Source organism: Zonotrichia albicollis, chromosome 10 (genome assembly GCF_047830755.1).
Source record: "Zonotrichia albicollis isolate bZonAlb1 chromosome 10, bZonAlb1.hap1, whole genome shotgun sequence".
NCBI classification, from domain to species: domain Eukaryota; kingdom Metazoa; phylum Chordata; class Aves; order Passeriformes; family Passerellidae; genus Zonotrichia; species Zonotrichia albicollis.
Genome location: NC_133828.1, coordinates 35217491 through 35232814, shown reverse-complemented (window position 1 = coordinate 35232814; position 15324 = coordinate 35217491). Strand labels below are relative to the sequence as shown.

At 40.0% G+C, this 15324-nt stretch overlaps 1 protein-coding gene across 12 annotated transcripts in view; it reads left to right on the top strand.

Annotated features, from left to right (window-relative positions):
• CLASP1 (cytoplasmic linker associated protein 1) overlaps positions 1-15324 on the top strand; it is a 170616-nt gene that overhangs the window by 129353 nt on the left and 25939 nt on the right. For 11 of the 12 annotated variants that reach the window (XM_074548777.1, XM_074548773.1, XM_074548771.1 and 8 more), the window contains 2 exons: positions 9068-9211; positions 10451-10557. In XM_074548777.1, coding sequence (XP_074404878.1) covers positions 9068-9211; positions 10451-10557 — 251 coding nt within the window. Of the gene's footprint in view, positions 1-4763; positions 4860-9067; positions 9212-10450; positions 10558-15324 lie in introns of all 12 variants that reach the window. The other variant, XM_074548770.1, reaches the window with a different exon arrangement.

Below are 15324 nucleotides of genomic sequence, written 5' to 3'. Positions count from 1 at the left end.
TGAGATAAGAAAAAGTCAAAAGAAATGCTGATTTGCATAAAGCAGTTTATGGTCCTGTATGAAATGACATCTGTAGTTAAAACATAAGGTCTGTTATCACAAGGAGGACGTGATGTACTGTGAGGAACATGGAATTGGTACTAAAGCGTGCATTGACAAAATGTTGTGATTCACTCTCAGGGCAGAAACATTTAAACTGCTGACAGTAGCCATAAGCTATGTGCTGTTAAAATTATTGTCAAGCTTTAAGATTAAAATAAGGTGATCTGCAGTGTGTTATGAGTAAATATTTGTCTTGTTTTAAAGTACTTGTGGGTGTTTACCCTGCATTCAGCTTAAGGTTCACTTCCTGCAAGCAGTGCTGGAAGAAAGGTGAGGACATTTTCCTTCCGTGCTGAACAGCAGCCACAGGGCAGGAGCAGGTCGTGCAGTGCCATGTGGAGACCTGGATGGGGTGTGCTTCCAGCGTGAGGAGAGCACCTGTTGGTGATTCCTGCACATGCAGCCACCTCATGGCATTTTCCTCAAGCAGAGCTTATCAGTGGGCAGGGCACAGATCAGGATTTCAGATAACTGAGCTGTAATTCCGACTGCAGTAGCATCTAAGATACTTGGCTTTCCTCTGTACTGATTTGTTTCCTGCTGTAGCAGGGTGTTAATTCTGATTTTCCTCTGAAAATTGTTTAAGATTTGATTAAATAATTTTACAAAAGGCAGTTAATTACCACACAGAAAAGTAACACAATGGCAATGGCAGTACTGTGATGACTGGTCTCTGAGGACATTGTAAGTCAGTAACTTCACCATTCTATTAGTGATATTGCCAGAAAAGTTATGCAATCCTTACGTAGGTAAAGTGCTGATTGAATTTGGATGACAGGCATGGGCTCTGTGTGGGAAAATACTTTGATCCTGGAAAAGAGCCATCAGTTTGACAATGGAAATAACCATAAGGCTTCTCATTTGACTTTGGCCAAAGCCTACAGAAACCTCATGTCCAAGGCTTGTCTGGGTGGAAACTTTTGTTTAACCTGAGTGCCCAGAATTTGTGGGTGTGGAATCAGCTGTGAGGGCATGCAGGATCTTAGGGTTTAGGAGGACTTTGTACAGGCTGAAGGGGAATGAGGCCTCCTGAGGTGAAGGGCCAGTGACAATTCTTACCATCTTGTTAATCAGCCCAGCCCTGGTCTTAATGATAAATAACAAGATCTGTATTGCTTGATTGGTATTTGGACTGCTGATCTCAGGGCAGAAGAAATATTTTCCTTTGCTCCAAATATCCTGACTGACTTCTCTGTTGATGAAACATTCCTATGGTGGTTTTATTTTACAAGCCTGAAGGCATTTTTACATGTTATGGGCAGCCTTGTGTCACGTGTACATCACGTTCTGCCTTCCACTTATGTAACTGGGAAAAGTTCTCTTTCAACTGCCCCACTTGTCACTGCAAGCTGCCCTTGAGTACACACAGTTGGATGGGTTTGGTAAGAAAATCCAAATTCATTGCACTGAATCAAAAAGCCCAAGAGAGTGCTTGTGTTGCTCTAATTTTCATGAAGATTAAGCCCTCCTGAGAGTACCTTGAGAAAGGCCCTCCTTGGATTGCTACTACTGGTTTGCAGGTGAAGTTGAGGAATATCCAAGAAAATGAGTTTGGGATCAGACTTTTTCACTAAAATTGATTGAGGAACAGTTTCTGAATTATGAAGAAGATGAGGAAGATTCCAGAGAGAAAACTGCAGGCCAAGAGGCACTTCACATGCTGAAGCAGTCAATGAAGATTTATTTACTTCTTTAATTAGTAATCCTCGAGGTCATTTCTTCAGAAATATTGACATTGTCACTTTGATCAACAAAACCTATCTATCAGTGAAACCTAGCTTGAGCAACTTTAGAGGAACTCTTTCTGTGATATCTGTAGGAAGACCAGTGACAGGAAAGCAAACACTTTTAAGGGAAGGAAATTAGGCTCCTTTGCATGGTGATGCCATGAAACCTCTAAAATCTCTTGTAAGTTTTAATCATCCATCTAGCATGGGTCTGATTTCAGCTGCTCTGGGACAGATGTGTAAGAACACCCTCAGATCCTCTCAGTGAGCTGCAGTGGTGTTGCTTATTTGCACTGGTGTTGAGCAGTGAGCACTCATTGACACAGTGAACGTGTTGGTCTGTACTCTTACAGTAGCAGGGGCAAAGAAATACTTTAGAATGGCAAATTATTTTAGTACTCTCTAGCCATAGGACCTTACCTTTCTGGGTCAGAGGTTTCTCTAGCACTCTTGCAGTATTCCTGCACCAGACTTGTGCATCTCATGGATTCCACGATGAGCCAAGTTACCTTGGCTGCACCAGGCATTAGGATTTCGTTTCAGGCTTATGAAATCTGAAATAGGACTATATCCATATTGCTGAGGTCAGCCTTTTAGCCAAAGAGTATACCAAAAAAAGTCAAACTCAGTGTAAATGCCCAGAGGAACTTCTATCAGGCATTTAAAATATAGTCAGTGTTAGGAAAAATAGTGTAATGCATGAAGAAAGGCACCTGGTGGACTGTAATGTTTACTTGATTTAAAGCTATTAGAACAAAAAGGATCTCTGTGTCCTAGCTGTGTTTCCAAAATAGTATCCCTCATTTTCTGTTTGTTTTGAATTTGATGCTGCAGAGCTATGAGAGCCCAAATGTTTTTGGTGTACGCAGTGTAAGGAAAATGGCTTTCACCCAATGTCAGTGGCCTGAAAATGGGGATGTGCTTATTGGGAGCATGGTGCCAGGAAGGATTTCCTTTAACTGAAAGCAGTTTGAATACACATACTCTGCATTTACTCTGTTTGCTAGAAGAGCTAGTGCTGGTGATACAAGAGAAGAAATGGCTTCCCAAAATTTGTACAGTCACACTTATGTATCTGTGAACAATGTTTGTGTGTGCCATTTATATAAGCACTCACACACCTACCCAGGTATATGTGATGTTTCTATTTTGAAAATTAAGTCTAGAGGTGATGTTTACATGCTGCATTGCAGAGCTGTTTGCAGTGTGACAGGTAATTCTGCCATACTTCAGCTAGCATTTCAAAAATCCATGCAGATTAAAGTGCATGTTTTCATTACAAACCATATGATTTCAGTAGCTGTTCTTCTTTCTTAAGTTATGTGTGGGAACTTTTGTCTGAGCATTCAGACTTCTATCGTGCCAAGTTTATAAGTTTCTCAGTTGTTAATGAAAGGTAACCTATGTTTCTAGTCCTGAAACCTGTTTTTGCAACAACTGCCATTTTACAATGAGCAAAATTACTCAGGGTAACCTTCATTAAACTTGATTTCTGGGGTCATGTTTGGTTTTCAAGCAACAATGAACATTTTTGCCATGGTCTTTTCTGTCCCCAGGTCACAAAACAACAGCACTCATGAGTCATAATTTGCTGTAGAACAGTAATCCAAACATGTGGTGGTTTGGTGGTGCATCTTTTTTGCTGTCACTTTTCTGAGATGCCTTTGACACTTGTAATGTAACTATCTCTGACTTGTAAAAGCCTTTTGTGATGTATAAAGTATGTACTGTGTAAAACAGAATAGCAACATGGATTTAATCTGTTTCTGTATTTAAATCTGTTAAACAAATTCTTCCTTTTCAGGATATGGGTATGAACAGCATATGCGAATACAAGTGTTTTGGGAAAACTGTGTGTTTAAAAACTTGTACTCAAGCTAACATGCTTGAATTATATACAAACTGCTAAAGCCATTTATTGCTTCACATTGCCATGTCTGTGATGTGGATGTCCTTGTTCATCTGATTCTAGGCCTGGAAAAGGAATAAGCAGAAAGTTTGGTTTGGTAAATAGTTTAACTCAGTGCCAGCAAATGCTTAATTGTCTGCTGGAAAGTACACTGAAATAATACTTGTTTAGAGCTTGCAAACTCTCAATAGATGTGAATAACTCACTTAACACCAGCTACTCATTGGAGAATTGCAGCCATGTGCCAGTGTGTGCTAATGCAGCTGCCTAATGTGCAAGTGCTACCCCTTGATCTCAGTGCATCTCTATTTGATCTGCAGTTTAGTATAAATCAAAGTGACATGAGAGAGAGCTTCTCTGCTCGATTGTGCCTTAAGTTATTAAAAACCACATTTTTCTTAGACTGGATGCTTATGCATTCAGAATGTAATTGTGTGTGATGCGTTCAGAATATAATTGTGCTTGTCAAAAGAGAGTAGATGTTAGTGAGGCTCTTCCCCAGACTGATCACATGATAAAAGGCATTTATAGGCAGTGTTGGTCCATCAGACTGATATCCAGACTGGAGACAGGAGTTTGCAAGTTTTTCACCATAACTTCCTCTGAGCTTAGAGATCTCTGTGAGGGCAGGTGTGGGGAGATGCACCTATTGCCCCATTCCTGGCTGGCCAGATGCAAGTTCATCCCAGTTCAGCACTGCCCAAGTCTGCACCTCAGCAGAGGTTTTCAGGTGATTGTGGAGGCCACCAGGAGGTTGCCAAAGCAATGCCTTGTAGAAAAACTAAGGGATCATATGTAAGCCTGAGAACTGTGGCCAAATTTAATTTTGAATTTAATTTCAGCTGCCCTCTGCCAAAAGGAATGCTCTTTTGATCACATCAAATAATGCTTTTTGTATTATGAAATGAAACAAGAAATTGATCAATATTCTTCCACAGAAAGATACCATGTGTATTGTTTAGGTGATTGAGTTGAAATCGATGTTTTCTTTGAATAATACCAACTTTCCTGTTTGTCAAACCCAGACGATGCATAGTTGGGTGGGTGAGGATTTGCCAGCTAGGACAACTACAGCCTCCTCAGGGCCTGGTGAAGGAAACTTGGAAGAGAAATGTAAACAGGTAGACTGAAAGCCTTGTGCACTAATCACACTAATTGTGTTTGCAGTCTCAACTCAACTGTCTAGCTGTGTAAAGAGACCTGGACTGGGAGCCTGAAAAAAGTGTGTCTGTCTCAAGTAATTTTTGGCTTTGATGTGTTTTTCTGTTAACTCTATTGTTGCAATTCCTCATAAAGCATCAGGGTGCAAAGTCCCTTTCTTTTATGGGGCTGCCAGTGTTGGGAGCCCATCACCAATAGATGTTTGAGTAACTTGGAAACTGCCTTCATGTAGCTCAGGCAACTATCTGCTTGTTCTGCTTGGTCCCCTGGATCAGCAGCAGTCATAAGGCACTTCTGTTAACCCTAGGTCACTGACCACATTTCCTTTCTAAAATCAATGGATTTTTCCACTTAGCCTTGATCTGTTTGCTTAATAAACCCAAAAGATTTCCAAGACATCTTATTATAATTCAGCCAAGTTGAAAAAGTTACAGATTTTGATGAATCTATCATCCACCATCTAGGTAAAAAAACCCCCAGATATTGCTGAAGCATTCGTGTCCCTTTAGCAATTGACACTGTTGGACAGCAGGAATTGCAGTGACCTGAGTGTGAAACTTTGGGAGCTGCTACTGGCTTGTGGAACCTGATCTCCCACTGCATTGTGATAAGGAAAATAACAAAGTGACATAAGCAATCCTTTGCAAATGATTCAGAACCTGACACTGAGCCAGACCCCCTCTCTAGCACAGTCAGGCTCTGAAGTGACTGGAGTTTCTCCAGCTGAAGGCAGCAGAGAATGGCTTCATTAAGATTAGATAATCTGTAGGGTCTACGTTCTATGTCACTGAAGGAGATGGATTAGTGTTCTGTACTAATGGTACAGGGACACAAAGGCAAGGGAAAATTCAGATATGACTTTCTTCAGACTATATATCATCAAGCATGAGTGTTGCATGGAGAATGTTTGCACATTGTGTACAGAAATAAGGTTTTTTTATTGCTTGTTGTATTTATTTACTCTGACAGTAATCTAATGAAGCAAGACGTCCAGAAATTCAGAGATTATGAAAATGTCTCTTGTTTGTCACCAGCTGAAAATCTACAGATTTAAATTTCTTAGAAGCATTATCAGTAGATGATGTCCTTTGATTAGGTAAAAATATGCTAGATAAGTGGAACTTAGAGGATTAGCAAGTGTGTCCTGATCTAACTATTAAAACAGATGTGGAAATGCTGCTCCTGATGTTCTTCATTGCCAAAATAAAATTATTTGTGTTAGAAGCATTTCAGGAGTGAAACTTGAAGCACTTTACAAATGTAATTTCAAGCTAGCTTCCAGCTTTTGAGGCCACTAAGTAGCACTGTTGGTACAGTGGTAGGGACTAAGACCTTTGTGTATTAAATAATAAGTAGGAAATTATGGGCACCCTTTCAAATAATGACTTTTGCCTGAAATAAACCTGAAAGGGCTGTTGGATGTCTGAGGACAATTTAAAAAGAACACAGACAGGGTTTTACCCCATGTAACTCCAGTGTTGTCTTTGAGACCTTTCCTGGAGCACCACTCTCAGGATGTAGTAGTCCTTGGCTTTATTTCAAAAGACATAAACTATAGGTCTCTTTTGTTTGAGGCCACAGAAGATTGTGAGCATTGGGAACAACTGTTAAGCACGTCTTTCAAAGCCCAGTGACTACTTACAGGTGACAGGAAAGCTGTTGAAGAGCACAGAGTATACAGAATTCTGGCAGACACCCCTAAAGACAAACTGTATTTGTGCAAAGAAGGAGAGCAGACACATTTCTGTTGTTATTAAAGCCAAAAAACAAAAGTGGAACAAAACTGTAGTGACCTCTGAGACCTGAAACTTCTCTCAGCTACTCCTGTAGGACAATGTCTGTGCTATTAGTGTTTGTGGTGGAGCTTTGCTGAAGGTTTCTCTCAGATCTCTGAGATGCATCTCAAACATTTCTCTTGGGCAGCTCCTGACTTTACCAGTTGATAACTCCAGATTCTAATTTTTAGGCAATCTCTCAATCTGTGAACCTTGTTGATCAGTTTTTGTGGGGTTTGGTTTGGGGTTTTTTGGTTTCGGGTTTTTTTGGTTTTGTTGGTCTTTATTTAATCTCAGTGAATGTGAGATCTGCTTGTTCTGACACAGAGGATCTGCATGTCCACTCCTAACTATCAAGGATATGCATGCCATTCACCAGTGGGAATGTTCATTGGCATGGCTTGTCACTTTGCATTCAGTTCAACTTGCTGTTCCTTGTTCTGAGATCTCTTGTGTGCAGTCATATTTTTATTACAGAAAATACTTGCTGGTGAAAGCTTAAAAGTTCTTGGATCAAAATGGACAGAAATACACTTCCTTGTTGGATACCAGGCAGGCTTCATGGCAGAGTTGTCCAAAACTTCAGGTCAGAGGAGGGTAGACAATGGAGTTGAGAAAGGCATGGGGAAAAACTATTTCCCCACTTCTTTCATCCTTAGATGTATAGAATGGAGTGAATAATGACATGCTGTGTTTCTGTTCAAGTCAGTAAGAGTTTTGGCAGGAGAGGCATCATGATCCATCTGGTATGAAGTCTGAAGACCTGTTGTTTGCTGCACTCCTTGGAAGCCTGTGGAGTGTTGTGGGCCTTGGTTCCTCTGTTGGCCATATGAAAAGGATGATACCAAACTTTCATGGATGGAAAATCTTTTTCTATACAAAGCTGTGCTGGTTGCTGCTGATGGCAGAAGAAACAGTACAGCTTGAACTGCAGTTTGCACACTGAAACAGTGGGGTGCTGTGATTCCCTTCCACTGTGAGGGGTGCTTGTGTACCCAAGTTCATCATCTGTGAAGAATTCCACTCCACAGGGAATTGCAGATTCAATTAATTATGGCAACTTTGTGAGCACATAACTTACTAAAAAATCCTTCTTTAAAGTGATGAGGACAATGAATTTATCACCACAGCAGTGAATTACATTTGTACCCTTTTCAAAGTTATTTTTCATTTTCAGGAGATTTTAGAAAGTTTCTGAAAGAGTCCAACCCAACTGTCTGCTCTTCTTAAGCATATGTGTATGCTTTTCCAAAACAAGAGCATGTGTAGCTTTGCTGCTTAACTTTGTGAGCCCAAGCCACTGCTTTGTGTGCAGATAGGTATTCTGGAAATTAATGTGTCAATGGCTACACCCTGCTTGGAGCAGGTGCTGCTGCAGACTATCAGAGGACCTTCATCATAGCTTCTTTTTTTTTTTTTTTTTCCTTTTTATTGATGTTTGTTTTTTCAAGGTAGTCAGGGAAAAAGCTCACAGAACTGATGCATCCACACAGGTTGGATGCTGCTGGGGAAGTCCAATTAGGAGCATGTGATGTTAATTACTTTTTCAGGTCTGCACACTGTGATTTATTCTGCTTCCATTCCCATTTGATTCCATTGTCTTAGTTCAGGATCTGCAGAGCAGTGTGATTGCTTATGGACATGGGGAGATCCTGTTCTGGCAGGATTCTCTGAGGCCCATAAAGCAAACCCTGTCCAGTAAAATTAATGATAGAATTCTCAATTGTTTCAGTGGTACCTCAGTTTCACTTACTAAATTTAGGAAATGTGGTGGAGTTTAGCTGGTCCACGGTCAAGAGAATGGTGATTGTCACCATCCTCATGAGTCTTCCACTTCAGATGGAGTCTTTTATTGCTGAAAAAGCCTGAGTGGTCAAGACTTAAAAGGAGAGGTGAATAATCTGTTTGATGAAACAAACTTGGGATCCCTAGGAAGAGAAGAGGTTGGGTGGGAAGAGAGCTCATCCCATTCACACATAGAATAAAAAGCACAGGAATGACAAATTGCAGTCCTAGAGTCTTCATATTTGTTTGAACTTCTTGTTTTATTTGTTTTCAGTAAATCTTTGCTGTAACTTGTTCAGTTGAAATAATTGCTGGACAGGACAATGGTAAGAGTTTCTCACTAGGCTGTGAATAGCTGTACACTTCACATCTGGGAAAACAATGCTATAAATGGAGAAATATATTTAAACTTTAAGAACTAAAGCTAACTGTTGCTGTTAGTAATTTGTTATGATATATCACAAAGAACATTTCAAAAATTTGTCTGGTAGGGGAGTCTTCTTTTTGAGTGAAGCACACATCACTTACTATAAGGATCACTACCAAGAGAATGCATGCTCTTTTCAAAGAACAAAAACTGATGGTCTCTTTTTTCTTCTTCTTTTCAGGCAGCACAAATAGTCCTGATTTCTCTCTTTGAATTGAACACTCCTGAGTTTACCATGTTACTTGGTGCCTTGCCAAAAACATTCCAGGATGGTGCTACCAAGCTCCTGCACAACCACCTCAAGAACTCCAGTAACACCAGTGTGGTGAGAAGCCCTTGTCCTTGCAAACAGCAGAGCCCCAAGGACAGCAGCTCATTGATAAGCTGTTGCAGATGTTCAGTTTGAATTATCTGTAACTGTTGTCTTGAAGCAATATGGCAACAGAGGCTTTTGTTTGATTTTGCTTTTAAAAGGAACCATTAAAATAAAAAACTCAGTTATTTTAAAATTCAATATAGTCCTAACCAGAAGAGATTAAAAAAATTACTGAGAAGTGCATTAAAATTGGTGGGGTTTGTGCTTTCAAGTTGGTGGTGCTTTTGAAAGTCCTGCCAGTAATGACTTTTTGGCTAAAACAGATCCTGATACCACAGATTTTCAGGGCTTATGACTGTTATTGAGATAAATTTAATTACTGTTATACTGTCTGTTAAGGAGCCTGCAGGATCTTTAATATGACCTACAAGGTCACCTCACTCTATGCCTATTACCTTATGTTTTGCTTTTATATGAAGCTCTTACATATTTTTATTTCACTGAAGGAATATATTAGTAGATTTAAATAGGAAATTTCTTTCCCTTTCCAGAGCAGCATGGATTAAGGAATTTTTTGTCTTTTTAATGTGGAAATCTTGTGAACTTGATGGAATTTGAACCCTCCTATCTTTGCACTTCCACAGGGCTAAATAGAATTTAGTGTAAGCTAGAACTGCAGCATTAGGCTTCCAGGCAAATGGTCTGGATTCTCTAATACTTTTGACTCTATGTGAAAAGTGTCAGAATTGAGAGCAATTTCTACTCATTTTGCTGTGGTATAAAAGATTGTGCAGGCCAGTGGAAAAATGCTAAGTTAGACTGCTTACTTATGCTCCTAACAAGCATAATCAGAATGCTTTAGACAATGTGGAAAATAGCTGTGTAATTAGAATACTAAATTGTCAGGGTAATGATGAGCATATTTTGGAGCCTTGCAAATCTTGTTTGAGAAGCTGGATTGATTGACCATTTCTCTGGCAGTATTTGCAGGCCATACATGTTGTGTATTTAAAATACAGGTACTGTGGGTTGTAGAGATGTGCACATACACTTTCTTTATCCTCAGATAAAGGAAGGAGCATATTAATGACTACAGGAGCCATGGCTGCAGATTTTTAGGTCAAAAGGCATAATCAGGACTGCACTAAGCTTGTCTAGAGCAAACAGAGGCACTGTTTGGACCTGTTGCTGTACCTGCCTGTGCATTGCAACACGTTGCTAATCCCTGTCTTCCTGCTTCTGTGTCAGGGTTCCCCCAGCAATACCCTTGGTCGGACTCCTTCCCGGCACTCCAGCAGCAGAACCAGCCCCTTAACTTCACCTACCAACTGCTCCCATGGTGGACTGTCTCCAAGGTAATGTGGCAGGCTAATTAAACCCCTTGCAAAATACTAAAGGATTTCAACACCAAGTGTGTGCTTGCAGAATATGACTCACTTTGAAAGCAAAAACAAGACAATAAGTTTGCAGTAGATTTCTGCAAAGAAGCAGTGTTTGAACATGATAATATGTGGCTGGTGATTGACTTCAGTGTTCCAGTCCTCATGCTGTCTGTGTAATCTTAATATCTTTTCTTATCATAATAGTTTTCTTTTGTGGCCTTCTTCAGAATTACATTTGTGGATAATGAAGGTAATATTAATTGGCAGCATTAGAAATATGCTTGTTGAGATTGCATATATCACAAAGCCTGTGATGACTCTCAGAACAGGACTTTCAGATTGTGCCATTTTTTAGGTGTGTACCTGTAATCAGTAATTCTTCTGGCTGTATTACATGGCTTGAGCTGCTGAGAGAGGTGCTGTATCTGCTGTTCCCCTCTTATTCTTTGTGAGTATGCAGGACAAAGAGAGTTGGTGGCTGTGTTTCAGTGCTGAGTACCTCCCAAATTGCTCACGTGGCTCCTCAGCAGCTGAGCAGTGGCCTGGTCTTTTGAGCAGCAGGTCTGTTCCAACCAGGTGTTCAGCTGAAGCTGCAGATGCTGCCCTAGAATATTTTGGTCCACTCCAAAATCTTGTATTCAGCCAACATGGGCCCTTGGCTGCTGGCAATGTGGATGTTTTGCAGCATTAAAACTTAGAGCAGGGGAGATGACATTGTAGACAGTATTGGAGGAAAGCAGCAAGCTGTTATCTGGACAAGCTCTAGTTCATGCTGGAGAAGCTTAAATTCTGCTGTCCATGTCTGCCTGTCCTCTTCATGGCAGGTTGTGGAAAAAGCAAAAAGGAACCATGTTGGGTGGGGACTGCAGTTCATAGTGCAGTGTAGCAGATGACATTGAAATCTGTTGATCTGCTCATGTTACTTACAAAACTCTGTCTGAAGGGATGCTTAGACATGTGAGTTCCAGTGTGTTAGGAAAAGTACAGACCTTTAGCATTTAATGAATAATTATACTAATACCAGCAGCATAGGAATCATTGGTGTTTCCTGAGAAAATTTTGGGTATCTGAATACATCTTTGTGACTTCTAAATCTGCTGTAATTCAAAACTAAACCAAGAGTTTGAAAGCCAAAGCCAAGTTGCCTATTATGAGTTTTTTCCACAAAGGTTTCATTAAGAAATTAAGTGGTAGAGTTTCAGGGGAACAGTTCCAACTATGTTGCTTCCTTTTTGACTAGCTTGAGCATTGTTGCCCTGCTGATTTCTGTCATGGGAAATTACTGACTGTGTCTCCCTGTGGTTACGTTGTGGTTTTGTTGGCCATGTTGGCATGTGGCACTTATTTTGTAATTCCACAACCTTTTACCATGCCTTTTGGGTTTTGCCATTGGGACACAATTGTTTATTGCCACTTCACTCACTGTTTTCTATTTGTCTTTGCATTCTTCTCACCTCTTGAATGTCAGGAGGCAAATATCCAAGTATTGATTAAAGCATCCAGTGTGCATTGTTGCTGTTGCTTTCTTACATTTTGGATTTAGAAACTAAAGGGTTTTTTCTATATCTGATTTGTTCACAAGGACTAGTTTGAGAGGGCATATAATTCCAAAGCATTCTGCCATGGATGCAGTTGGCCAGGAATTTCCTTTAGAAAACAATCATTCCTTCCATTTTATATAGAGTTCTTGGAGGTGTTTAATTAAAAAATTTAGGTGTCTTTTTGAGAAGTGTGTCTTGCTTCCTTGCTAGATTTAGTTTTTCAAGAGTGATGTTTAAAAGTTACTCTTCAGTGATAGGTGAAGGTGGAAGCTGCTATAAAAGCCCTTTGAAATATTTGGAAGGGAGAAGCTGTATATTTTTGTGGTGAGTGCCCTCTGAGCTGTAACAGTATCTGCAGATTTTTGCCATTTGTAGAAAAGGCAGTGACAAATACTGCAAATGAGGGGCAGGAGCTTCTGAAGCTCTGCTGGGCTGCATCCTTCTTGAAAATGTCTTGTGTAGCACAGTTTGGGCATGGTCCTGACTTTAAGGGAGAATTTAGCTCTGGTTGTCCTTTCAGAGAAGAGGCTTTGAAAGATGTGCTGACAGGTTGTGGTAAGTAGGGTGTGCTGCAGTATTGCATTCTTTGGGATAGGTGTTTCAGTGTCATGTTTCCATTTCAAATGCTTGTTTGCTATTCAGCATTGCTGGGAAATGTCACTTTTCTCTCTACAAACTCAGAACATAAGCATGCCCAGGTCATTCTGATAGCAGTGTAAAGGATAAAGATTCCCAGTTTCTTTGTGTAGCTCTCCTCCAAAAGTAGGCTTGGCCTTTCATTTTAATGGGGCCTGTTGCCAAAGGTTTGTAGTCAGGTTGTGCATTCCCATTGCCTCCTGGGGTGCTCTGTGTGCAGGCCCTGCTTACCCTGTCCCTTCCCTGCCCATGTCTTGTACAGGCAGCCTGAGTGAAGTCAGTGCAAGGATTATCTCAGTTCTTAACACCAGCTCTGGTTTTGAAGGTTATGCTTTCCTTGCATTTTTTTCTTGGTTCACAGATTGGAGTCAAATGCAGAGGCATAGAGGTCTTTGGAGCTGGGATATGTGCAAAAAGGATGACCGGGTCCTGTAAAAATATGAAAATGCTTCTAAGCATAGCTGCTCTCCCATATTACTGATGATTTGTGGGCAATACCCTCAACATTAGTCAGCAAGGTTCCCTTGATACAGATTTACTGTATTATCTGTGTGTTGCAGGTGACTGATTTTTTGGGAGCTGTGTGTGTATTTATGTGTACATGTATTTGGGCTCTGTGGATAGATTTTGAATGTTTTGGCAGAAGTGGACTCTGCAAACAGCTGATTTGCCTATCCAGATGATAACATCTGCTTAAGTATCCCCTGAAGTCTTCAGGAGGGTTGCATGCCTTCAGGGTCTTGAGCAGAGTCCTTTCTCCTGCCTTCATTTACTCCCTCCAGTTCTGCTTCATGGTCACTATAACATATCCACTACATCTGTGAGTTACTTCTGCATTTGTATCTGCTTTTTTTTTTCATTAACAGTTTTAGTTTTTGGTGAGAGGAGTTATGGAAGAGAGATGTGCTTTCTGAAAAAGAAAACAGGGAAGGGCATTTGGGAACACTGAAAATAATAGGAAAAGACCACCAGACTTCAGACTGAAAGAGAAGAATGTTTCCTAGGCAAAGCACAAATAAATGGCTTGGGTTTATGTAGGACAGAGAAATCTTCTGAGATTTAATAAATGATGTTGTAGTACAAAATTGAAAAGACTAGGTTGTGAAGTCCTTTGGTGTTAGAATACTGTTCTGAATGATAAATTGACTTCTGCAAACTTAAATTTTACATTCAGGTTGGAAACTTCACATATTAGAATTTTGTAGGAGTAATTGAATGAATGCATTTGGAATGAGTTTCTGCCATTATTAGTAGTCCAGAAGCCTGTGCTTAGTTATTGAAAACAAATAAACAAAAATCACCCAAAATTAAAGAAAACAATTTAGTCTTTCAAAGATCTTTAGAGGAAATGCATCAGAATAAAAGGCTACAATTTTATCTGGCTATGTAAGTTTACATACTTGCTATTTCACTGATAATAAAAAATACCATTAAAAACAAAATTTGATTGACACTTTCAGTATTAAGTTGAGCAAACAAAGACATGGAAACAGAATTAAAATAAACCACTCACTTTATGCAATAAGAACAAGCCTGCATTGTTTGGTGGCCTGTGTTCAGGTAGGTGAGACCTGAGCTGTGAAACTTCTGATAAGCAGTCTGGAAGTCTGGAGTATTTCCTTGATAATACTGGCATGTAATAGCTGTGGGATTTGATTGCTGGTTAATGAGTGAAATTCTTGACACTGCTCTTCAGAGGAGTTTTTTAACTGGCTTTGCTGCTGTTTGCACTGGAGCAATTCTTGACTTGTCACTTCTCACGTGAAAGTATCTTTCACTTGCATATGTACAAAGACAATATCCAAGACAATGTGCTGAAATGTAATAGAAACAAAGTAGTGTTGTGAATACTCCACCAGCTGAAGCATCTATTCTCATTTGGAAGGTGATTTTGAAAATCCATGTACTGTAATAGGAAAAGGAGAAAAGCAGAGATTGGATAAATTGACACAGGAATGGATGTCTTGACCCAAAGACACAGGGTCATGCAATAACTGAAAGGGGCCTGTGAAAGTTTAAGGAGCAATCTGAATTAGCTCAGAGGCTGGTTTCACCCAGTCTTTGCAGCTTTGTCTGCTGAGACCTGGGCCAGGTCCCCATGATACATTTACACTCCAGACTGACTTTTTACTTGCTGCATATTTGGGTTCAGTTTGAATCTGGTGAAACAGGATCAGATCTTAAGCCCTGCAAAAGTTTTCTGATTATGTAGGGCCTGACTACAGGCTTTTATAGAGGCACCAGAAGACAAACTTTATAAGGTATCTTCAGGTGTCTAATAAAATAAATTCCAATTTTTCTGTCTTTCAGGGAAATCCTGTTGCTTAGAAACACCTGCTTAGAGTTTGAATACACGTGTGGCCAGGGATTGCTTGCGTAGAACATTATAAATGGAGTTGTTTATAGAGGCTATATCCATTTGTGAAATCTACTGGTTAGTACAAGCAGGGACTGGATTTTTTATGAATCATATTATGTTAGGAATAAAAATGGAAATGAATAATAAAGACCAAAACAAAGACTTGTGAGGCGCAATGGAGTATTCTTGTTTAATTTTGTTTCT